Below are 24,634 nucleotides of genomic sequence, written 5' to 3'. Positions count from 1 at the left end.
TTAGTTTCACGGCAACACATCCGTGACCTTTCATGTGCGCACAAATTTGAGGTGATCCGTTTCCTTGTATTATGATTAGGGCAGCAACTTCGTCGAGATCCCCGACCCAGTTGTCCCGCTCAGATAGAACTGCATAGGGTTCCGACAGGATTCCGATGTGTATGGACCACTGTGCCAGGCTCTGCATCAGTAGATCCTGAGCCCTGGCACAGTGGTTCAGGTTGGATTGCAAAATCCGTAGCGCCATCCTATACTTCGATGGTTTCTACTATCTCCATGATCGCTCCGTCTGCCTGGGAGCCCGCAGTGTGTCTCTTAGGCCGTGTTTTTGGCGCTCTATTATTAGGGGCAGCGCAGCCATCATCGCCTAAGCGATGGTCCGCTTTTCTGCCTGCTGCTGTGCATACTGTGCAGTTCGGCTTGGCGGTACAGTTGGCAGCTTTGTGGTCTGGCTGCCCGCAGCGGTAGCATAGATGGCTGCGATTACACTCTGAAGTGCAGCGGTTGGCCACGTGCCCGACTTCCAGACATCGGAAGCATCGCATCTCTCGTGGTGCCTGTACACTTACCCTTGCCGCTACCCATCCGACGAGAAAGCGCGTTTCGGTAAGTTTTTTGGCCACTGTTACAGGGCAGTTTACCCAGGCTGCATAGAGTCCAGTTCTGTCTTTGCGTATTTGGCTAATCCGTATTTGGTCAACCAAGCATTCTCCCTTTGAGACAATGGCGTCCTTCAAATCATCCGCTGTCACGGACGCGTCTAGGCTCGATACGCGTAGGTCTGCCATTTTAACTGGTCTTGAGACCTTGATGGCATTGTCTTTAAAAAGGGCCTTCAATTTGTTTGCTAATAGATCAGCTTTTTCTCCGCTACCGGGCCCAGGGATCTGGATAACTGTGGCTCCTGTGACCGCCTGGCGAAACTTCACGCAGTCTATTCCGGCCTCCTTGAGGTCAATTCTAGTTCTAGCTTCCTTGATAGCAGAGGCGTATGTAACGCCGTTAGCCTGTGCCTCTGCTGAGATTGTCAAGACGACTGCGGCAGATCGTGGAGCCTTCAGCATACGTTGAGATGGTTTGGGTGTTTGGATCTTACGTGTATCAACCGTAGTATTTCCGGACCCAGCACGTAGTGCCTTGTTCGCGTCTGATCTGCTCTTTCTCGTCACCACTGACCAGCTCTCGTTAGAAGGATCGGCCGTGGGCGCCGTTAGGGTCTCCGCGTCGTCACACGAAGGAACTACCGTCGCGGGAGAGAAAGCAGGAGTAGATCCCCCGGCTCGCAATTCCACCGCTCGACTCTCATTCCCAGATCCTTTCCCTTTCTTCTTTTTCTTCTTTTTACCTCCCTTTTGTATTTCGGTCTCTTGCTTTTCCTGCGCCACGTTCTGTGCCAGCTTAGAGAGCGCCTTGGTTTTTTTAGGCCTTGGTCCCGTATTCTTTAAGACTTCTGGACGACTGTCCTTCCGAGGTTCGATATCTCGGCTTCTTCCTCCCTCCGTAGAACTGGAGAGGTGATGTCGCCGCTGCGGACTCGCTCGTGGTTGCAAGTTCTGCAGCCGCGTATCAATAAGCTCTCCTAACTTGCGCACCATTCTGGCTTCGAAATCTTCAGGTATCTCCACCGGTTGCGCAGAGCCAACAGAGCCCCGATGTATGAGCAGCCGCAGCTCCCGCATTTCACTTTGGATTACGTCCAGTCTTATGCGCAGACGTTCATTCTCGGCGCGAAGAGCACTTGTTTCTTCGGTAAGAGTCCTCACAGCCAGGGAATCAGCGTCCTCCCTAATCGCCTTGGCGGCGCTTCTCAAGTCGGCTACGTAGGTAGACTTAAGGTGGTTGGAAGTTTTGGCAATCTTTTCGACGATTGTTAGATTTGCCTCTATTCTCTTCCTAACCTCTTCTGTCGCAGTATTGGCACCAATTGTGTGCAGCGCTATGGATGGTGACCTCGCAGTTTTTGATTTTGGGTCTGCCGAGGTGGATGCTCCGGTTTCCGTTTCAGATTGGGCTTCTTTCTCCACTCTGTGTGCCTTGCGGAGACCTGTGCGAGGTCTTCCTGAGGGAGATGGGATGGTAGTATCGCTCGAACTTCCGTCATCCAATCGCGAGCGTTTTCGGGTGCGCCAGAAACGTGACTCTTTGCCTGGGGTACACAGAGCCTCTCGGCAGGCCAGGGGACTCATGGTTACCCGTGAGTTTATACTCGCCATGGAGTTAGCGGAGTCTGACTCCGCGGCTACGTCTGTCATCATATAAGAACGATTGACAGTTCCTCCAGCTTCAGTAGGTGTAGTGGTAGCGCCCGATATACGCTCCAATACCACACTACATCTTCCAAGTGCCGATTCTCTCGGCAATCCTCCTCCTTCTACTGGTTGGGGTTTCATTGTGACTGTACTTAAGTCCCACGAGTATGGGGGAAATATGTGGTCCGCCCGAGTGGTGCCCCCTGCACCCGGGTAACCCTGTTACACCCCGGAGGGCGGGCGGTATCCGGGGGTTGGCCGCTCCGACTTGGTCCTCTCGCCAAGCCACCTACCTCCCACCGAGAAGGTAGGAATCCGACGTCGCGCTTAGGCCCCGTGGGGCGCCCCAACGCCGAAATAGAGGGGTTTTTTATTGAGGTCACCTTCCTCTCGGGCCGGCCGGTTAAAGCGAGCCCCCTGGTCTCTAGTATGCCGCTAGACATGACAACGTCACACGCTAGAGGTAACAGTTTTCCCGACGGGGGGCCAAGGCCCCGCTACCCAGCAAGAGACATCCTCCCGCTAAGTCCGTCGAGCCGCGGTACGCTGACCGCCATCCACCGCTGCATTGCAGCCTCTGATCTTCTGAAGACTCCCTCAGCAGTACACGGTGTTCTTTCTTCTTTCATACAGGCATATTCACACGGAGGATCGGATACGGCGACACACCACCGCGCTCCTGTTTAACCTGCCTACCCCGGGGCCACTTCCCGTATGGTTTTATTTAAAACGAATCGGGAGCGGCACGTGTTTATTCCATATTGGCTTCCCCAAGATGCTGGTTTGCAACCCAGGTACTGAGCCCCCCCGCCACGACAAGGCTTGGAACGATGGGGGGGAACCTAACCTAACCTAACCTAACCTAACCTAACCTAACCTAACCTAACTATTACAGAAACTTCATCTAAACTAACCTAACTTTCATAGAAACCTTACCCAAACTAACCTAACTATTGCAGAAACCTCGCCTACACTAACCTAACTTTTTCAGCAACCTCATCTAAACTAACCTAACTTTCATAGAACCCTAACCCAAACTAACCTAACTATTGCAGAAACCTCACCTAAACTAACCTAATTTTCATAGCAACCTAACCCAAACTAATCTAACTTTCATAGCAACCTAACCCAAACTAATCTAACTTTCATAGCAACCTAACCCAAACTAATCTAACTTTCATAGAAACCAAACCTAAACTAACCTATTACAGAAAACTAACCAATCCTAACTAGTAGAAAGATGGCGCTGACGAAAATTTTACATCTTTTCGTCATGGGTGTCATTTCCATGGTTTTTGTGGTAACTTTAAACTAATTAGAGGTCAAAATCAAAATCCAAGATGGCGCCGACGAAAATTTTACATCTTTTCATCATAGGTGTCATTTTCATGGTTATTGAGGTAACTAATAACCAACATGAGGTCAAAACTAAAATCCAAGATAGCGCCGACGAAAATTTTACATCTTTTCGTCACGGGTGTCATTTTCATGGTTTTTGGAGCAGCTATTAACCAATATGAGGTCAAAACTAAAATTCAAAATGGCGCCGACGAAAATTTGACATCATTTCGTCACGGGTGTCATTTTCATGGTTTTTGGGGTATCTATTAACCAATATGAGGTCAAAACTAAAATCCAAGATGGCGCCGACGAAAATTTTAGATCTTTTCGTCACGGGTGTCATTTTCATGGTTTTTGGAGCAGCTATTAACCAATATGAGGTCAAAACTAAAATTCAAAATGGCGCCGACGAAAATTTGACATCATTTCGTCACGGGTGTCATTTTCATGGTTTTTGGGGTAGCTATATTAACCAATATAACCATTCAAAACTAAAATGCCGTAAGATATTCAGCTCCAAAATAGAGATTTACCTTCTCTCAATATTTTTGTCCTATGACATATCGTTTCTTTTCATTTAATATCTGTGTTTGTTATGAATAATAATTAACTAAATAGTTCACGCTAAGACCAACAGGAGCGGAGCCACGCGGTACAAACCGCGCGGCACAGCTAGTATGTATATGTATATAGGGGTATGTAACAAAAAACTCACATCAAAATTCAGTCATTTATTTATTAAGCCTTATCAAATAATTTACAATCACATAATATGCCGTATGATGAATCATCATCCGGTACAATTCCCAAATGTTTCCTTTTGTCATAAGTTCTGTCTAACAGTGCGGCGATGAGGAGCCTCCTTGCGTCCAAATAAAGAAACATTAGGGAACAAGGGACTATCTTACATCTATTACAATATCTATAATGGTGACTGGTGACCAAACAACATTGGCTGACTTACAAGTTCTCATACGGTCATAATATTGTGTCTAGTCTCGAAAATAGTCGATTCTATGTCTATAGTTGATGATAAAATGTTTGATTAGGAATCGTATAAAGCCCAGTCGATATATTCCACAATAATATTGACGTTTTTTGTTTATTATTCAGTTTAGAAAAATAAAAAACATTATTTCTAGAGAAGTCATATTATCTCTATAACACTCATATAAAGGGCCTAACGGAGTTAAATAACATATTGCGATAGTTTATGAGCGACGTTTATTGCATTGGGAACGTAAACAGGAGAACGATTTTGACTTAATATAAAAGTTAACCAATAGAACAATTGATCGTATTCACATTATACTACAGGGCTATCTCCCTCGTACACCGGTCGTGCGGGCCGCTCACAGCGCCATCTTGCGGCCCTCGATGGAGATCTCGACGGCGCGCCGCGAGTTGCCGCGCAGCCGCTTCTGGTCCATGAACTTCTTCATCTGCTTCTCGTAGCGGGTCATCTTCTTCTTGCTCACCTGCCGGAAGGGAACGCGTCAGCCCACCGGGATGCTCGGGGGCAGTATTATTTCCGGGGCGAGAAAGCGATGGCGCTAGATGTAGCGCAGTCGTTTTCGACCCCGGAAATAGTACCGCTTTACATACCGTCCTCGTTACGTGTTCAATTAATATTACATTAACAATACACGATGAAATAATGATATGGTCAAAGGTTATTATTTTGAAGTGAAACTTCTTTATCGGGATTGAAAAAATTTAGTGTAACATTTTTTCGTTACGCGCCATCTTTTTCTTATCCCCACCACGCGTGATTCGACGTATTTCTGTAAAGTTGCATATAGTAAATTATTTTTTGAAAAATAAGGTCATAAAGAAGTTTCACTTCTTACGTGTGTACACTAGTACATGCACACATTTTTTTATTATATAGTAATTAGTAAAGTATTTTTAATATATTAGTATTGAAGAGAAGCATGACGAGTATAATACCCTGGACATGTCGGTCTCGCAGGTGGACTTGGGGCGCACGACGTAGTCCTTGTTGGAGGGCAGCGGCACGCGGGCGCGCGCCACCCAGCCCGGCTCGCCCGGCCGCACCGTGCTGCAACAGGGCTCTGCGTTAGTGGGTGTGTGCTGTGTGCGTGCGGGGTGTGTGCTGTGTGTGTGCGGGGTGTGTGCTGTGTGTGTGCTGTGTGCTGTGTGCGCGCGCGCCACCCAGCCCGGCTCGCCCGGCCGCACCGTGCTGCAACAGGGCTCTGCGTTAGTGGGTGTGTGCTGTGTGCGTGCGGGGTGTGTGCTGTGTGTGTGCGGGGTGTGTGCTGTGTGTGTGCTGTGTGCTGTGTGCGCGCGCGCCACCCAGCCCGGCTCGCCCGGCCGCACCGTGCTGCAACAGGGCTCTGCGTTAGTGGGTGTGTGCTGTGTGCGTGCGGGGTGTGTGCTGTGTGTGTGCGGGGTGTGTGCTGTGTGCTGTGTTCGCGCGCGCCACCCAGCCCGGCTCGCTCGGCCGCACCGTGCTGCAACAGGGCTCTGCGTTAGTGGGTGTGTGCTGTGTGCGTGCGGGGTGTGTGCTGTGTGTGTGCTGTGTGCTGTGTGCGCGCGCGCCACCCAGCCCGGCTCGCCCGGCCGCACCGTGCTGCAACAGGGCTCTGCGGTAGTGGGTGTGTGCTGTGTGCGTGCGGGGTGTGTGCTGTGTGTGTGCTGTGTGCTGTGTGCGCGCGCGCCACCCAGCCCGGCTCGCCCGGCCGCACCGTGCTGCAACAGGGCTCTGCGTTAGTGGGTGTGTGCTGTGTGCGTGCGGGGTGTGTGCTGTGTGTGTGCGGGGTGTGTGCTGTGTGCTGTGTTCGCGCGCGCCACCCAGCCCGGCTCGCCCGGCCGCACCGTGCTGCAACAGGGCTCTGCGTTAGTGGGTGTGTGCTGTGTGCGTGCGGGGTGTGTGCTGTGTGTGTGCTGTGTGCTGTGTGCGCGCGCGCCACCCAGCCCGGCTCGCCCGGCCGCACCGTGCTGCAACAGGGCTCTGCGTTAGTGGGTGTGTGCTGTGTGCGTGCGGGGTGTGTGCTGTGTGTGTGCTGTGTGCTGTGTGCGCGCGCGCCACCCAGCCCGGCTCGCCCGGCCGCACCGTGCTGCAACAGGGCTCTGCGTTAGTGGGTGTGTGCTGTGTGCGTGCGGGGTGTGTGCTGTGTGTGTGCGGGGTGTGTGCTGTGTGCTGTGTTCGCGCGCGCCACCCAGCCCGGCTCGCCCGGCCGCACCGTGCTGCAACAGGGCTCTGCGTTAGTGGGTGTGTGCTGTGTGCGTGCGGGGTGTGTGCTGTGTGTGTGCTGTGTGCTGTGTGCGCGCGCGCCACCCAGCCCGGCTCGCTCGGCCGCACCGTGCTGCAACAGGGCTCTGCGTTAGTGGGTGTGTGCTGTGTGCGTGCGGGGTGTGTGCTGTGTGTGTGCTGTGTGCTGTGTGCGCGCGCGCCACCCAGCCCGGCTCGCCCGGCCGCACCGTGCTGCAACAGGGCTCTGCGTTAGTGGGTGTGTGCTGTGTGCGTGCGGGGTGTGTGCTGTGTGTGTGCTGTGTGCTGTGTGCGCGCGCGCCACCCAGCCCGGCTCGCCCGGCCGCACCGTGCTGCAACAGGGCTCTGCGTTAGTGGGTGTGTGCTGTGTGCGTGCGGGGTGTGTGCTGTGTGTGTGCTGTGTGCTGTGTGCGCGCGCGCCACCCAGCCCGGCTCGCCCGGCCGCACCGTGCTGCAACAGGGCTCTGCGTTAGTGGGTGTGTGCTGTGTGCGTGCGGGGTGTGTGCTGTGTGTGTGCTGTGTGCTGTGTGCGCGCGCGCCACCCAGCCCGGCTCGCCCGGCCGCACCGTGCTGCAACAGGGCTCTGCGTTAGTGGGTGTGTGCTGTGTGCGTGCGGGGTGTGTGCTGTGTGTGTGCTGTGAGCTGTGTGCGCGCGCGCCACCCAGCCCGGCTCGCCCGGCCGCACCGTGCTGCAACAGGGCTCTGCGTTAGTGGGTGTGTGCTGTGTGCGTGCGGGGTGTGTGCTGTGTGTGTGCGGGGTGTGTGCTGTGTGCTGTGTGCGCGCGCGCCACCCAGCCCGGTGAAGTACCTATATGAATTATAATATGAAGTATATATAGCTTAATGTTTTATTTGTAGGCCCTATCTCTTTGGTAGAAAATTCACAATTATGACAGACCACAAACCATTAATTTATTTATTTGGTGTCAGAGACCCATCTAGTAGACTAATTAAATATCGGTTAATACTTGAGGAATATGATTTTAAAATAGTGTATGTAAGAGGCAAAGACAATGTTATCGCAGATGCATTGTCAAGAGTGGTTATAACATCAGATGAATTAAAGAGTGTGACTGAAAAGGTTTTAGCAGTAACAACTAGAGCACAAAAGAGAAGGATGGAAGAGAATAGTGTGAAAGAACAAAGTGCGCTTAATAAAGACCCTGACGCGTGGCCTGATCAACCACGAGTTGTGGAATTATTAAGACAGCCGAGTGATTCTATAGAGATGAAGCTAGTGGAAGGAGATATTATAAAAAAAATTAAGAAAGAAAACATAAAGATAGAAGAGAAAGATTGTTTTGTGTATGTCGAGAATAAAATGGTATTATTTGTTGATTTAAGCTTTAGATTGCAATTCTCGCGAGCCGAATTTGCAACTAAGCTTAAAGATTTTTGCGAAAGGATAAAAGTAAAAGAACTATGCATAGTAAAAGATGATAAAAATGAAGAATTTATAAAAGGAATATGTAGTGAGATAAAATCTTTAAAAAAATGGAACGGGCCCCGTATATGTATTTTAAAAGGAGTTGAAAGAATTTTTGATGATAAGGTAAAGCAATTCATACTAAATGACTATCATTTGTTGCCCACAAGTGGACACGCTGGAATGACTAGAATGGCAAATAACATAAAAAGAAAATATTACTGGCCAGGACTTGATTTAGATATTCGTAAATATGTAAGTAAGTGCGCAATGTGTCAAAAAATGAAGCAAAGTAAGTATACTAAACAGCCGTTAAGTATTACTACAACAGCAACGACAGCGTTCGAGAAAATTTTTCTTGACCTAGTTGGTCCCTTAGATAGAGATGAGTTAGGTAATTGTTATATTTTAACTCTCCAATGTGAGTTAACCAAGTATATAGAGGCATATCCTCTACCTAACAAAGAAGCAGTGACTGTAGCTCATGCTTTAGTAAGTAATTTTATACTTAGATTCGGTGTTCCCAAATCTATAGCTACAGATAGGGGTACGGAATTTGTTTCCCAGGTTATGGGACAGGTGTGTAGTTTATTAAAGATAGAAAAACTGACATCGACAGCGTACCACCATCAATCAATTGGTTCTCTCGAAATAGCTCATAAGCATTTAGGTGTATTTTTAAGAACTTATTGTACGAATAGTAGTTATTCTTGGTCACATTGGCTACCATTTTGGTGTTTTAGTTATAATACTTGTGTTAACACGCAAACTAAATACACACCTTTTGAACTTGTTTTCGGTAGACAATGTCGTTTACCAAATAATTTAGATAAAAATGTAGATCCTCTTTATAATGCTGATGATTATTGTTTAGATTTAAGATATAAATTGCAAATTGCATTACGAGATGCAAGAAAGAATTTAATAGAATGTAAGGAAAAAAGAAAAGATCATTATGATTTAAAATGTAATCCTGTATCTTATAATGAAAATGATTTAATTTTAGTTAAAAAAGAAAACTCTCGTAAACTTGACTGTGTTTATGATGGACCTTATAAAGTTGTAGAAGATATGGGAGTAAATGTTAAGATTGAGAAGAAAGGAAAATTAGATATAGTACATAAGGATAGAACAAAAAAGTATGTAACTTAGAATAAGATAAATATAGTACTTAAGGATAGAACAAAGTGGTTCTTACGTAGAAAAAACATTTTTTTTTTCTCTTTTTTTTTTTTCTTTCACCCCCGAAGGTGAAGTACCTATATGAATTATAATATGAAGTATATATAGCTTAATGTTTTATTATGTTATATTGTGTGCACCTATTTGTAAGTCAGTCTTGAATACACCTTATAACCGAACGGTTGTTTCATTTGAACTCCAAGCCTCTATCCATACATCACCGGCTCGCCCGGCCGCACCGTGCTGCAACAGGGCTCTGCGTTAGTGGGTGTGTGCTGTGTGCGTGCGGGGTGTGTGCTGTGTGTGTGCTGTGTGCTGTGTGCGCGCGCGCCACCCAGCCCGGCTCGCCCGGCCGCACCGTGCTGCAACAGGGCTCTGCGTTAGTGGGTGTGTGCTGTGTGCGTGCGGGGTGTGTGCTGTGTGTGTGCGGGGTGTGTGCTGTGTGCTGTGTGCGCGCGCGCCACCCAGCCCGGCTCGCCCGGCCGCACCGTGCTGCAACAGGGCTCTGCGTTAGTGGGTGTGTGCTGTGTGCGTGCGGGGTGTGTGCTGTGTGTGTGCTGTGTGCTGTGTGCGCGCGCGCCACCCAGCCCGGCTCGCTCGGCCGCACCGTGCTGCAACAGGGCTCTGCGTTAGTGGGTGTGTGCTGTGTGCGTGCGGGGTGTGTGCTGTGTGCGTGCGGGGTGTGTGCTGTGTGTGTGCTGTGTGCTGTGTGCGCGCGCGCCACCCAGCCCGGCTCGCTCGGCCGCACCGTGCTGCAACAGGGCTCTGCGTTAGTGGGTGTGTGCTGTGTGCGTGCGGGGTGTGTGCTGTGTGTGTGTGTGTGCTGTGTGCGCGCGCGCCACCCAGCCCAGCTCGCCCGGCCGCACCGTGCTGCAACAGGGCTCTGCGTTAGTGGGTGTGTGCTGTGTGTGTGCGGGGTGTGTGCTGTGTGTGTGTGTGTGCGTGCGGGGTGTGTGCTGTGTGTGTGCCGTGTGCGTGCGCGGTGTGTGCTGTGTGTGTGCCGTGTGCGGGCGCACCGGTCGGGCTCGTCGAGCTGGCGCCGCTTGGCAGCCGGCCCGGGCTCGTCGCGGCGCCGCGCGCCGGCCATCGCCTCATCGCGCGCCTGCCGCTCCTCGCGCGTCATCGCTGCAACACCACACAACCACACCGTTATCCATTGTATCACCCCACTTACGTATCGGACAATTCGATATGAATGTCTAATAGAATATAAATTAATCATTAGGTCGAACCGTAGACAGACCTGTGTTCTGTATTACTTTTTATCATTTTCTCTAAGAATTTGGTAAATTTTCAAAAAAAGTTGAATTATGTCAAAATAATTCTAATTCTGAAACTAATAAATTTCGGCTAGTTAATATTCACTTTTTTACTGCAAATTAGCTCTACTTTCGTAAAAGTGTTAGTTATTACACCTATAACAAATTATCCTGTATAGATAGTATAGAACGGTAAAATTTATCTAAGTACAATCATAGAGATAATATTATGTACTACGTACTAGAGTGGCTATTCCAAACAAAAACATTCAGCGCGCGGCCGATGTGGTGGGGTACGTGTGGAACGAGCGGGCCGTGGCTTCAAGTTCAAAGATTAAGCAATGCGCGCAGATGCGACACATTGTGCAATCTGTTTACTCGGTACTATCTGGTGGTACTGATACTAGGGAATTAATAAAAAGAGGATTTTATATTAAACTATGTATTTTAATTTCCTTTAAATAATATCAATTTAGTAAGCTTTTGTCGTTTTGTGTAGTAATCAATAGTTTTATCAGTTTTTGCTTCATGATGTAATCGAATTTTGGAGTATTTGTTTATAATAGCCCTAATTAAATGGATACGATGATTCAATGTTGATGGCGATTACGTATAAGAAACTCACATTTTGAAAAATCTCACGTGAGATTCGAGGATGGGGGAGGTATCTTAACATAAAATATTATAGTATCTTCACCGTGTGTAACGCGCTTTAGTCCATTTGACAAGGATATTGGGTAAGATACCTATTGGAATAATTTTATTATTATGTATGTACTTATTAAATCCGTAAATAAAAAAAAAATTAGTCGCGAATATACATAGAAATTGGGTCGCATTTTTTTAAGCCGCGAATAGTGAAAACGCGAATAAAGGAAGCGCGATTAAGGAACTTTTACTGTATTAGTTTCTGTGAATGTTGTGTTTATTTGTAATTGTTGTGCATAATAATTTATAAATCCTATTGGAACAACTGTTGATGAACCTTTTTTTAATAAATAACAATAGGTAAATAAATAAATATTACTTAATATAACTTACCGTTTTACTTTGTGTAGTCGGGTAAAAGTATAAATATTTAGGTACTACACCACGGTAATCTTTCCTAGTATATATTGTATATTCATAGTTAAAAAATCCAGTTACATTTTTTTAACAGACTCATCGATAGTGTCACGTCTGTGCTGTTAGTCTATGAAAAATGGCGCGAAACGCAGAACGCGTGGTGATTTTTCGCAAAATGATAACAATATTAGTAAAATGCATGACTTACTCATAATAAGGAAACTTACTGGTGAAAAGTCACTCCTCGGGCTTTGTTTGTATTATAGGAACTGTTAAAACAATATCTTTGCACACACGAAGGCATTTTGAACAGAGCAATAACACGTGTTGACGGGGCAAGCGTCCGGCACAGACTAATGAGACTTGTGACTTTTGCCTCTAGCTCGTGTTGGAGAGAGTGTAGTAGCGATGGCCTCTCTAGTACGTAGTATAGTATATTATTATCTCTATGAGTACAATTAAATTTTTGTTGTACCTACATAAATTCTATATTTACGTTGAAATAATAATATTTGCATCACAGACAATTATTAAAAATATCTATAATTAATTGTAAGCGTACATTGACAACTTTATAAACAAATATTATGTAGATTTACAATAACATATTATATACACAGAGTACAGAGACTACAGAGTATATACAAAACTCCGCCTGCGCGTGTATAAACCCATTTTTTAAGCAATACAATAGATATAAAGGTAACCGTTATGAAATAAAATGTTAATTTAAATTAATGTTCCATAAAGCGCCACGCCGCTTGGACTTTTTAGTAGGCGATTGTATGGTTTATAGTAAGTTAATGTAAACACGGGATAAAAACATTTTTTAATAACTAATTAAGCGAAGGCATCATAGAAATGAAACGTATAATGAACAAAGGGCGGGGCTCACCCTTGAAGTCGGTGGAGAGGTTGAAGATGGGGCGCGCCCACTCGGAGATGAGGCGGCCGGCGCGCTCCTTGTTGGCCTTCGTCTCCTTCGGGTGCTTGTACAGGTACATCACCGCCTTGCCGATGCCCGACTGCTTCAGCAGCGACTTGTCGATGGACGGGAACTGCGGGCAGGGGCGGGTGGTGAGTGTGCGTGACGTCACACGTGCGGGGCGGGGGGCGGGGAGGGGCGGGGCCACACTCACGTCCATCAGCAGCTTGAGGATGCTCTCGCGGATGAGCAGGCAGGGCAGCGCGCGGTTGGGCAGCGGCGCGAGCCAGTCGCACAGCACGTTGAGCGCGTTGTGCTCGAGGAAGGCCAGCTGCAGGTCGCGCTTGATGAGCTGCGACATGGCGGCCTTGAGCATGGACACCTTGCGCACGGCGGGCTGGTTGCGGCGGTTGAGCTCGCGGTCGTCGTCGGCGGCCTGGCGCATCTGCTGCAGCAGCTGCGCGATGAGGTCGTCGTTGTCGTTGATGATGTCGATGTCGCGCCGGCGCCTGCGCCCGCGCCGCTCCTCGCGCTTGCGGGCCAGCATCAGCTCGAAGTCCGACATGCCGCCCGCCATCTCCGCGCTGCACCGTGTCATACCGAATGTTAACGAGACATTGTAACATTTGTTATCGAAACCAATTATATAAAATTGGAGTGTTTCTTTGTAATTTTAAAGTGCTATTTTGATACATAAAAAAAAAAAATAGTTTATTTACCCTTTTTAATTTCATATAATAGGGAGTAGTAGGGCCCTCCTAGTAAGTTTAATATAAAACCTGTGTCAGGATGAGGTTTTTTTTTTTATACATTATACCAAGATTTATACAATTTTAATTTGTCTGTCTGTCTGTATGTTGGCGGCTTTACCGATGTTGTCAATAATCATAGTAAGTATAGCATTATAAACAGAACAGATGGCAGCGCACCTCTTGGAGTCCGGGTCGAGCTCATCGTCGGACGAGTCGGGCGCGGGCGCGTCTCCCCCCGCCCCCGCCCCCGCGCCCCCCGCCGGCCCCGCGCCCGCGTCTCCCTCCCCCTCCCCCTCCCCGCCGCCCTCCCCGCCCGCCCCCGCCCCCGCGCCGCCCTCCCCTCCGTCCTCGTCGTCCGACTGCAGCCGCACGGTGCGCCGCGCCTTGCCCTCTGTCCGACCATAGTCAAATAATAAAACATCCCTGCAAGCTTTACTGACTATACTATAGCAGTGACGGCAACGATTTTGAAAATAATGAAAAATATACAAGTATTTAAAAAGTAGAACACTGATTGCGACGAAATTGTATGTAATTAAAAAATATGAATGAAATTATGATAACCTTTTCGAGCCGGTGATCCAGAGCCGGAACGCGAACCGGAGCGAGATCGTGAGCGAGATCTGTAGCAATAAAATATTATTTATTAAATAAAAATTAAATTATCAGAAAATTACAAAAAGAAAACTTTTAAAATGATAAATGATTGTAAGTTTTATAAACAAACAAAACTTTTTTTTTAATTACACTTTTGAAATGAGAAAATCAAGATAGGACACAACTAGGGTTTCAATCTAGACTCTAGAGGTATGTATGTATGATATTAATCAATCTTTTCATACATATTCGGTTTCTTTAATGTTGCAAAATAATAATATTATTATAGACATATTGCACAAAAAATATTATATTTGCAATACAGAGATATGGTACGGTATAGGGCCATTTTAACCACCAATTGGGATTCTTGTATCAATAGTAGTAACTTTTAAAATAATAATAATGCTTGTTTCTTATTTCTTATCATTTATATTTGTAATAATAAAGAAAACTAACATTGTTCTGTAAAATAATATACATAGTATAATAGAGCTGTACAATGCAGTTTGACATACCTTGAAGCAGATTTTGCTGAACCCGAGCGAGATCTAGATTTAGATCTAGATCTGGATTTGGATCTCGATCGAGATCTCGATTTGGAGCGTGATCTGGAACGTGAGCGCGACACGGACTTCGACTTGGAGCGTGAACGAGATTTGGACCTGGACCTCGAACGGGATTTAGACCTAGACTTGGAGCGGGAGCCGGACTTCGAACGTGACCTGGAACGGGATTTTGAGCGGGAACGGGATTTGGATCGAGACCTTGATTTAGAGCGCGAACCTGATTTCGAACGGGAACGTGATTTGGATCTTGAGTGAGACTTAGAACGTGAGCGGGACTTTGAACGTGAACGGGACTTTGAACGCGAACGGGACTTGGAACGAGAACGGGACTTGGAACGCGAACGGGATTTGGAGCGAGAGCGAGACTTAGATCGCGATTTTCTTGAGCCAGAACGTGAACGTGACTTGGACTTGCGTGAACCAGACCGAGAGCGAGAGCGACTCGCTTTACTTCCTGGAATAAACAGAAATCAATTATTACATTATATAAATGACAAACTTACAATACTAAATTCATTGGTAGTGTACCAACAGCGTAAATGTAGTAGTATATTAAAACTGAGATCCAGCATTGAAATGAATGACTGAAGTTAGATAGACTAGATTTACGCCTGCGGCTTCGCCCGCGTTTTCAAAGGAAAACCCGCATAGTTCACATTTCCGTGGGATTTCCGGGATAAAACCTATCCTATGTGTTAATCCAAGTTACCCTCGATATGTGTGCTAAGTTTCATTGTAATCGGTTCAGTAGTTTATTCGTGAAAACCATACATGACAAACCTTTCCTCTTTATAATATTAGTAACTATAGATAACAGATTTTAATTGCACCCACAGATCTAAATAGATCTGTGATTGCACCTCTAGTTGTCAGTCACTATGTTTGTGAACGTCCAAATCCTCATTCAATACATAGGACAATTTTTTTAGTATTCAACAAATTAATTCAAGTAAAAGGTAATTTAATATGTCTCATGAATGATATTTAGGGCCTTTTTTTCAATCCTTGGTTAATTCTTATCCGTCCAATAAAGTACTACACAAAAATGTGTCTGATGTCACCTGTAAAACGCCAAAAAACGGGCAAACAACACATGTTTTAAATGGTTGTATAATACATTCGACAAATAAGATTTAACCAAAGATTTAAAAATCAGCCCTTAAAACAGTAAAATTATTTTTTCATTTATGATTAAAATCACACTTTTTAAAACTTATTACATATATTATCCTTGACTTTGTCGAAAAGAATATCCCCTCATCTGCTTAATGTTAAAGACAAACTTTAAAATTGGGCAAAAATAGTTCAAATTAAGTACATATTGAACTATGTTCGGAAGTATTTTGTGTTGTGGCATGAATATGATTTATTGAAATCGAGTATGAAATAAACAGTCAAAGTTAATACATATATTTACCTTCAATATTCCTCTGCTAAGCTAATTTGAACCTTAACTCATTTAACAAAGTGAAATGTTTACCTGTAGGAGACTGAGGTGCTTTATCTCCATCAACATCCATCTTTTCTACAGATTTACTTCTTGAGCATTCACGAGACTTGCTTCTGGATTTCCTGGGCGAGCCACCAGATATTCTGATGGGCGACGCTTTCGAGTCGGCGCTGGGCGAGCGGCTCTTCGCGGGAGACTTGGGACTCCTCGATTTAGAGTGACTGCGGCTCTTCGATTTCCGCGGGCTGTTCGATTGGGACCTAGCGGGAGACGCGCTTCGAGACTTCGGTGACCCGCTTCTCGATTTGCTTTTTTTGGAAGCCGGAGACCTACTCCTCGAATGGGACGCATTTCTGGAAGCCGGTGAGCCGCTTCTCGACTTTCTCGGACTCCCCGATCTGGCTGACTTGGCCGAGCCGCTCCTGGAGCGACGCGACGCGGGCGTGTTGCTGCGAGAGCGGGACGACGCGCGAGAGCCGCTCCTCGACCTCGATGATGATTTTGACCTCGAGCGGGAGCGAGAACCTGATTTGGACTTCACTGATCCATCGTGTGACATCTTGGAATCTGATTCAGCCTGTTAAAATAATTTTTCAAATAGTATATGTATAGTAGCCATAAGTAGAGGAATTTATTTAAGTTGAAAACATATTAAGTTAGCATGTAAAGGTTGCCGAGATGAGAGCACAGCACATAATAAACCACCTTTTACACCATTTTGTAACTCATTACTTTTAATTCAGTGTAAATGTGGTAGAATAAAATAAAATAATTAAATAAATAAGTTATTTATTTATTCAATAAAAGTTTTTCTCAAAGCACTTTTGAGTCATCAATATCAATAACCACTGATTCGAAAAGTCTTTATTTCCATTCAAGCTTTCACTCAAGTTCAAATAATTATAAGATTACATTTTATGTTAACTTATGTCTATGTAAAATGTCACTTTGAGTTTACTTACCACAAAAACTTAATGCAACATAAGTCAGCATATATAATAAATTAAGAAAAAAGTATAAAATAGGGTTCGAGTCCTGACTTGTGATCAAATTTCTTCTATTCTTTATAAATTTATATGTATAAATTAATATACTTACAGATCTGCTGCGTGAACGGGACTTTCTCCCATCTGTAGAAATGTGATAAAATTAAAGACAATAAATCCTTCAAACAACTTTGATGAAACATATTATAAGCAAAACATATATTCAATGGATCATGATTCTTAATAATATTATGTTTCTTTAGAGATACAACTTGTAGGTGTTCAGCAGTGCCACTTATAAAAAGCTGGCTTGACAAATTTATATTACTGTTCATACAAATATTATCATTTAAATGTTGATTAAATAAGTTAAATAAAAACTCTACACTAAAAAATCAAAATATGTAGAAAGTCAAAGTAGGCATAAAATATATTTCAACTTGAAGTAAATAAATGCTATAAAATTACGGTATAGATATTTGGTTTATTATTTATTGTAATTTAATCATTCTTAAGTCCAAGTAAGATGAATGAACGTGAAATAAATCATATTTAATTTTCATTGCTTCTAGCATAATATTGTTTATATCGGCTAAAACATTGAATAACAAGAACCAAACAAGCACAACATTCTTAGGTTATATGATTACATTTACCTGTATCGACGTCCATATTTGCTTTATTTTAAAGTTAATAAAAACTAAAACTTCACAAATATTACCAGAACACCCTCAAATGTCGATAATATAAAGACATAAACTCAAAAGCATCATGAAATCACCAATAATGCTTTTTTTAATCAGTTTTCGATAGGTACTACAATAGGTATCGGTCGATTTTTTGACTATTTTGACATTTTGACAAAGGCGACAGTTGTATTTCATTACAATATGTCAGTTTCACAGATATTAAAGAACATTAAAGAAGTACAAAATCTATATACGATTTGAAAGAGCTAACACAGTAGGTACCTATAGTACTGTACACAACTGCCAGCTATATGTAAGCTAAGTAGGTATCTCTTTAACTACTCGTTTTTGATGTCCAAATGGTTGCGTGCTAAGCACGGTGCTGGTTGCGCGTCAAGTTGCGCGTATAATTAAATTTTTTAAATAGGGTAATTCTTCATATCCTCGTTGTCATAGTACGTCAGTCGCTCTGTCAATGCTATTCAAGATGTCAATTGTCACTTGTCATAACAAATAGTTGTCGGATCACAGGTCGGATCATCTGTTCTATGTTTTGGAGTATTGTTATGAAAACATGTAATTAAAGTTATTACATCAATACAATATATAGTTTATTTTTTTTTATCGTTAAATCATATATCTTAAAGCATGGAGGAAGAAGGAAAGTTGCCTTTGAAGCGAGTAGAGCTGTCGTTATCAAAGTTTAACGAAGTTGCAATACCACACCATTTAGATTTACTACGCCAGCACAAAGCGAATATTTTAAAGGTAAAATGTTTTTTGGTACTGCGTTTTATTAGATTGTTCTTAGAAAATGTTTTTTCTGTCATGTTGTTTTCAAATAAAAATAAAATTATTAAAAATTATACGTAAAATAGAAAGACATGACGTCACAAAAGTTCTAATAATATCATAGTAGGTACATATTATTAAACTAGGAACGTTTAGAGATTGAAGGTCATCTACGAAATATTGGCTCATTACAGAAAGAATGGCTGTTGTCTTTATATACAAGTATTCATTAAAAAAATCAGATACAAATGTTATTTTATAATGTAATTGGACTTAGTTACTGTTCCTTTTGGTTTATTGTAGCAAATACAATATACAGGGTGTCTCAAAAGAAAGTTTATATTTTGTGGATGAATAAAAAAAAAAGTAAGCGGTGTACATGGTGTATTGAAAAAATGTTTATTATTAAAGTGCATAATATGGGAATTTATTTCTTAAAAATAATATCGTCCAAATGCAGTCCATTGCGTTCACGGCACTCATTTAATCGAACACTAAAATTATTTATGACAGCTCGGCAGGTAGACACAGTGATGGCTGCCATTTTGTGTCGGATATTTTCTTTTAAATGCTCTAGAGAAGTTGGTTTGTTGGCATACACTTTAGATTTAAGATACCCACAAGAAATTATCAAGAATAGAAATTAGCGAGGAATTATTGGTCCTTACTTTTTCGAAGACGAAAGGGGGCGTGCAGTTACAGTAAATTCAGAGCGATGGTAGACGAGTTTTTAGTGCCTGCACTGCAAAACTTTCCTGGCTACCAGAGAACATGGTTGCAGCAAGACGGAGCTACATCACACACATCCAATATGTCTTTACCTCGAATCCATGAAATTTTTCCAGGAAAATTGATCTCTAGGAGAGGTGATAATCAAATTGTGTCAAATTAAAAGAAGCCTTGACATACTTAGAACTAGATAAACATACACCTAGTTACTTTAACGGGATTTATATATGAATAATTAGAAAAGAGAGTGTGGGCCAAGCACATATTGTGTGAGAAGTAAAACTTCTTTGGCAAGATTCAAAGATACCAAAATCGTTGCTTTACTCCATGATGTGACCTTGAAATTTTACTCTCAACGCGCTCAATGAAGTTTCACTTCAAAAACTGTAGTTTGTATGGTTAAAGTTTGTGTTAAAGAAGGAAAAATAGTATTGAATTTCCGTAAATAAACATTCAAATTATGATTTTGAGGACTGAAGGATTTTTTTTATTGTTTTAAGGATTTTGAACTTATGAGATATTGTCTTAAAATGGTTTTACTGTCCATATATTACAAGTATTTTGAGATTTATAAACAGTATTATCTTTTATAAATGCCTAGTATGAAGAGTTGGGTGAGTACGCCCGCGTGCGCTCGGAGCAGGCGCACGCGCGGCGCGTGGCGTCGCAGCTGCGCTCGCTGCTGGGCGAGCTGGAGGCGCTGCGCCGCCAGGTGCGGACCTCTGATTGCACCAAGTTCGACCAGATGACGCAGCGCTCCAGAGATCTCACCTTGAAAGCTATCATGGACTATCTAGGTAAAAATATCTCATATTTTCATAAATTTGTATAGCATTTCCGATTTTTGATGAATAAAATAAAATATGTCAATAATTGAAATAAAGTTGAATTGAAGTAAAGCAAAGATATTCATGTTTTGAAAAATTATAAGATTGTATACTTAAACAAATTCAACCGCGGAAAAAAACAACAAGCATAAAAATATGGCAACTCCGTGTTCTAGGAGTTATTGAAAGAAGTTGCATTGCGATAATTGACACGCACAAGACGCGCGCGCGCCCTCTTGGTGAGATCTGGGTGTCTTTTGTGAAGAATGCAAATAAATTAATAATAGATAACAGCTGAGCCCACTTGACTAATGCATAGAATATTCATATTAAGAAAAAACATGACTCATCATTTTAACATATAATGATATCAAAGGACAGGAGAAATGGACACTATTCAATAAATTTATTTTTTCATCAAACTAATTTATTTCATAATTTGTCACACATTTCTAATATAGTTTCTTGTGTATTAGTTCAATCGAAAGATTTGCATGCCCTTAAATTCTCATATCAATACCATAAATAAATGAAAACCGACTTTTCTGTACAGAAACTAGCCCTTTATCAATAAACCGTGTACCGATGCCCGAGGCGGACGTTTCGGGAAGCGTAGTGTCGTCAGAGTCGGTCGGCGTCATCCCGGAGCAAATTCAACTCCAAGTGGATGAACACGTGAGTCGGTGCAAATGTTTATGTTTTATGTGTATGTAGTATTGTTTATGTATTTAAGCTGGTTCTATTGAATCGTGATGTAGCTGTACTTCTGATGAGCATGTACTTTGATCATGGATGCCACGAAGTAAGATGTTCATATACCGTGAAATATGCCAACATTGCCCACAAGGGTATCTTTGCAAGAAGATCAATTCATAAGAAAAAATTAAAATTGCAAAAATACTAACTAATAATATTGTGTGTGTCGCTAACTTAAATCAGCAACTTATTGTACCTCGTTCAATATCATGTGTGATTTCACGGGCAAAAAATGGTGAAAATTCGAGTGATAGTTTGTGCATGATGGCGAAAACACAGGTTATTTTAACTCATAATATGTTATGAAATAACGTTTGAAGAGTATTTTTATGCTACTATTACCACTGAAGGTTGTTTTAAACAAAAGTTACAATGGTGGGCAAAATTACCCAATAATATCGCGATCTATATTTGACAACATTGCCCACCATCAAAAAATGCTTAGGGTTGGCACATTTCATACTACCACATAATTTGATACTTAATAATATCACTTCTATTCGGTTAATTAGGGAAAAATAAGCTTAATTTGGTATCCCGGTAAGAACCATGGTAAATAAAGTTAAATTGCTGAATTTTAAGCACTACTTAAAAGAAAAATATGTTTATTTTTATTAAATAGTCACTGAACAATATTCTGTTTTGTTCTTTTATCTGCCTTACCTGTAGTCAATAAAAAGAAATAAAAAAGCAAAACAGAATATTGTTCAGTGATAAATCCATAATCCTACTACAAAATTTTTGCAGTACCTAAATGAAATCGAAAGTCATGCTCATTTTACTGATATGTACCAACCCTATGCTTTCAGCGAAAGACGATTTGTATGAAAAAGAGAAAAAATACCTGGGTAACTTTGCCCAGCCACTTAAGTAGGGAACCTTTCATGATACTGCTTTGATTTTTAAAGTAAACGACATCTTTACGACAAGTACGCGACGCTCCTCACTTGTCATTTGCCTTTGCCTATGTAGGTAGTCGTTTATCGGTTTATGATAGGGCGTCAACGGTTGCAACTTGAAAGTGATAGAATTATAATAATGATTAGCCATGTTGTGCATATCGGTCTGGCCTACAATAATTGGAGAGCATGTATAGGAGGTGTCGCTGCGGGAGCGCGAGGCGCTGCTGGCGGGGTGGAGCGCGCTGCAGGGCGAGGTGCGCGCGCTGCACGACGCCTGGCAGCACGTACAGGCCGCCGCGCTCGCGCACCGCGACCAGGTGCCACACACACGCACACACATGTACAGGAGGTGTCGCTGCGGGAGCGCGAGGCGCTGCTGGCGGGGTGGAGCGCGCTGCAGGGCGAGGTGCGCGCGCTGCACGACGCCTGGCAGCACGTGCAGGCCGCCGCGCTCGCGCACCGCGACCAGGTGCCACACACACGCACACACATGTACAGGAGGTGTCGCTGCGGGAGCGCGAGGCGCTGCTGGCGGGGTGGAGCGCGCTGCAGGGCGAGGTGCGCGCGCTGCACGACGCCTGGCAGCACGTGCAGGCCGCCGCGCTCGCGCACCGCGACCAGGTGCCACACACACGCACACTAACGACACACATACACACACAATCTCAACAAACGACACACTACATTTAAAAAAAACAGAACTAGGTGATCTTCTTTAAAAATAGTAGTACAAATAACCCTAGATTCAATGTGTCTGTATTTGTCTGTTTCGTTATTAAAAAAATTCAATGATACTTCTTCAAATCGTTTAAACTCTCCGTACGTCCGTTTGCAACAGATAAACTCTTCGGCTCAGAACGTGGAAGTGGCAGCGGATAACGTTCAAGTGGCGCGGTCACATCTCGCTAGTGCAGAAAAGTAAGTTTTAACTTTCTCTTTTTAACTTCCGATGATATTTTAATTTACAATACCGCTTCGTGAGTAACAAGGGATCGCGTTCGCGCAGGCTGCGGCTGGCGACGCTGGGGCTGGGCGGCATGGCGGTGGGCGCGCTGGCGGGCGGGCCCGTGGGGCTGGCGCTGGGCGCCAAGGCGGGCGCCGCCGCCGCGCTGGCCGGCTCGGCGCTCGGCTACATGGGCGCCGCGCTGCTGGGCCGCCGCGCCGCGCGCCCGCCGCCCGCGCGCCCGCCGCCCGCACCCTCCCCCTCGCCCGCACCCGCCGACACCCACGAGAAGAAGGACCGCTAGCGACCGCGATGCGTTTGCGTGTAAATATGGCGCGTTGGTTCGATATCGTCTACACTCTACAGTCTACAGTCTACGTCATTAATGCAACGTGACAACGATGGCGGCTAACCAGATGATGAGAGGCAGATAACATTGTTACATAAATGTGCTAAATACAGTAGCTTTCTAACACGCAGGATGATAATTGAATGAATGAAAAATTCTTTATTGGATACAGTATTACAAAAAAAGAGCGTTATAATTGTATTAATCTCTGTTATAAATTATTTTCCTAATTCCTATTCATTTTGTACCTATTTCTTATTTAATTTAACAAATTCATCATTGCATTTCGTTACAAATGAATACCTTCTTTATACGAAACTAAGGGACGGTTTCGCCCGCACGTTAGCCGCGCTATTCACGTATTCTGTGTCCACGTGTTCAAACGAGATAAATAGTTATAGCGCCATCTATTGAAAAAACCGACAAGCCGTTTACCTATTTACTAAATTCTCAGGAATCGTAAGGGTGCTTTTCTACCAATAATGTCATCCACATTGTATGTAGTGAGGAATGTGTCTTAAACAACCAATCATATCGCTTCATTTAGTTCGAAGTTTAGAGCGTTTAACGTTTGAAGCGATACTATTGGTTATTACGCTAAAGCGTGACGATATCGACAAACAATTTGCAATGTAGCAAAAATAAAAGGAAATTATACGCAAACGCATTATATTATGATAGTTAACAAAATTTATTGAAATTTTTCGTATAGAAACAATTTTTGTACATACATTGTAATTGTAAACAATAATGTAAAATATTGTAGTGGAATACAGAATTAGTGTTATTACTTATTATTAACTTGGATTGCTTTAAAAAATTGTGCGTTCATACGACAGTGTATGGTTTTTTTTATAGGCTGTTTTATGCTAATAATATTATGTATTACGTATAAAGGCTGAAGCTAATATGTATTGAGTGTTGCCAACACGATGGTTTGTACGTTCAGAAATAATGCACAATGTGTAAACAAAGTTTAATCAAGATAATATTTTTTTATTATTTTACATTGTATATAATGAAATGGTTTTTAATAATTTAGTTTCTCAGTAGAATAAATACGATACCGTCTATTTTATTTTAAATTTAATATAACATAGTTGTGTTTTTTATAATCTATTTATGTATGAAAATAATATGTACAAATATTGAATTTATGTAATAATTAATTTCCTTCCCTGCCTTGTTAGGCTGGTTGCAGAGCTTGACCGACCATCAGTGCGTACAGTCCATCAGTCGGTCCTGACGATACGCATCAACAATATGTATGACTATGACACTACGTATGACAATACGCGTGCGTATGGTCGGTCTAGCTATGAACGGTTTTATGAATTTCAATTTGGTGACAAGCGCGACTGACGTACGCACTGATGGTCGGTCAAGCTCTGCAACCAGCCTTAATAATGCATTTGTGCACATGTAATTTTTTCTGATCTTGTTATAAACATTTACTTAATACTGTTTTATAATGTTCAAATGCTTTATAAATGAGAAATTTTAAAGAATACAAAAAATTCAATCACGAGGTGGAACTTGAACTCGCGTCTTTCCCCATACTGGAGAGACGCCTAACCTCTCTGCCGCCCGTTTTCCCGCTAGAGCAATCGA

At 43.5% G+C, this 24,634-nt stretch overlaps 3 protein-coding genes across 3 annotated transcripts; 1 reads left to right on the top strand and 2 right to left on the bottom strand.

The window, feature by feature from the left end:
* Positions 1-248: 248 nt before the first annotated feature.
* On the bottom strand, positions 249-2,390 carry LOC123703692. Its single transcript, XM_045651772.1, has one exon. It carries the CDS (start codon positions 2,388-2,390, stop codon positions 249-251), a length of 2,142 nt encoding a protein of 713 aa, XP_045507728.1.
* Positions 2,391-4,306: 1,916 nt separating this feature from the next.
* On the bottom strand, positions 4,307-17,908 carry LOC123703744 (protein IWS1 homolog). The gene is made up of 12 exons (XM_045651856.1): positions 17,693-17,908; positions 17,149-17,180; positions 16,081-16,627; positions 14,550-15,054; positions 13,999-14,057; positions 13,769-13,825; positions 13,612-13,663; positions 12,897-13,266; positions 12,653-12,815; positions 10,450-10,558; positions 5,541-5,652; positions 4,307-5,068 (listed from the first exon to the last, which is right to left on the bottom strand). Exons 1-12 carry the CDS (start codon positions 17,706-17,708, stop codon positions 4,943-4,945), a joined length of 2,148 nt encoding a protein of 715 aa, XP_045507812.1. The 5' UTR covers positions 17,709-17,908; the 3' UTR covers positions 4,307-4,942.
* A 333-nt stretch (positions 17,909-18,241) lies between these two features.
* Positions 18,242-22,978, top strand: LOC123703691. The gene is made up of 7 exons (XM_045651770.1): positions 18,242-18,493; positions 19,848-20,043; positions 20,250-20,312; positions 20,627-20,748; positions 21,926-22,048; positions 22,570-22,649; positions 22,738-22,978. The coding sequence occupies exons 1-7, from the start codon at positions 18,374-18,376 to the stop codon at positions 22,976-22,978; spliced, it is 945 nt and encodes a 314-aa protein (XP_045507726.1). The 5' UTR covers positions 18,242-18,373.
* Positions 22,979-24,634: the final 1,656 nt, after the last annotated feature.

Source organism: Colias croceus, chromosome 27 (assembly GCF_905220415.1).
Source record: "Colias croceus chromosome 27, ilColCroc2.1".
In the NCBI taxonomy this organism is placed as follows: Eukaryota; Metazoa; Arthropoda; class Insecta; order Lepidoptera; family Pieridae; genus Colias; species Colias croceus.
Note: the sequence above shows the minus strand (reverse complement) of the source record. Positions and strands in the feature narration are given on the sequence as shown.

Coding starts and splice junctions, on each gene's coding strand:
- LOC123703692 (XM_045651772.1), bottom strand. CDS start 2,390: ATGAAACCCCAACCAGTAGAAGGAGGAGGATTGCCGAGAGAATCGGCA.
- LOC123703744 (XM_045651856.1), bottom strand. Junction 13,826..13,998: donor TGGATCACCGGCTCGAAAAG/GTTATCATAATT, acceptor ATGGTCGGACAG/AGGGCAAGGCGCGGCGCACC. Junction 10,559..12,652: donor CCTCTCCACCGACTTCAAGG/GTGAGCCCCGCC, acceptor GTGGTGTTGCAG/CGATGACGCGCGAGGAGCGG.
- LOC123703691 (XM_045651770.1), top strand. CDS start 18,374: ATGGAGGAAGAAGGAAAGTTGCCTTTGAAGCGAGTAGAGCTGTCGTTA. Junction 18,494..19,847: donor ACAAAGCGAATATTTTAAAG/GTAAAATGTTTT, acceptor ATAAATGCCTAG/TATGAAGAGTTGGGTGAGTA. Junction 22,650..22,737: donor CATCTCGCTAGTGCAGAAAA/GTAAGTTTTAAC, acceptor GCGTTCGCGCAG/GCTGCGGCTGGCGACGCTGG.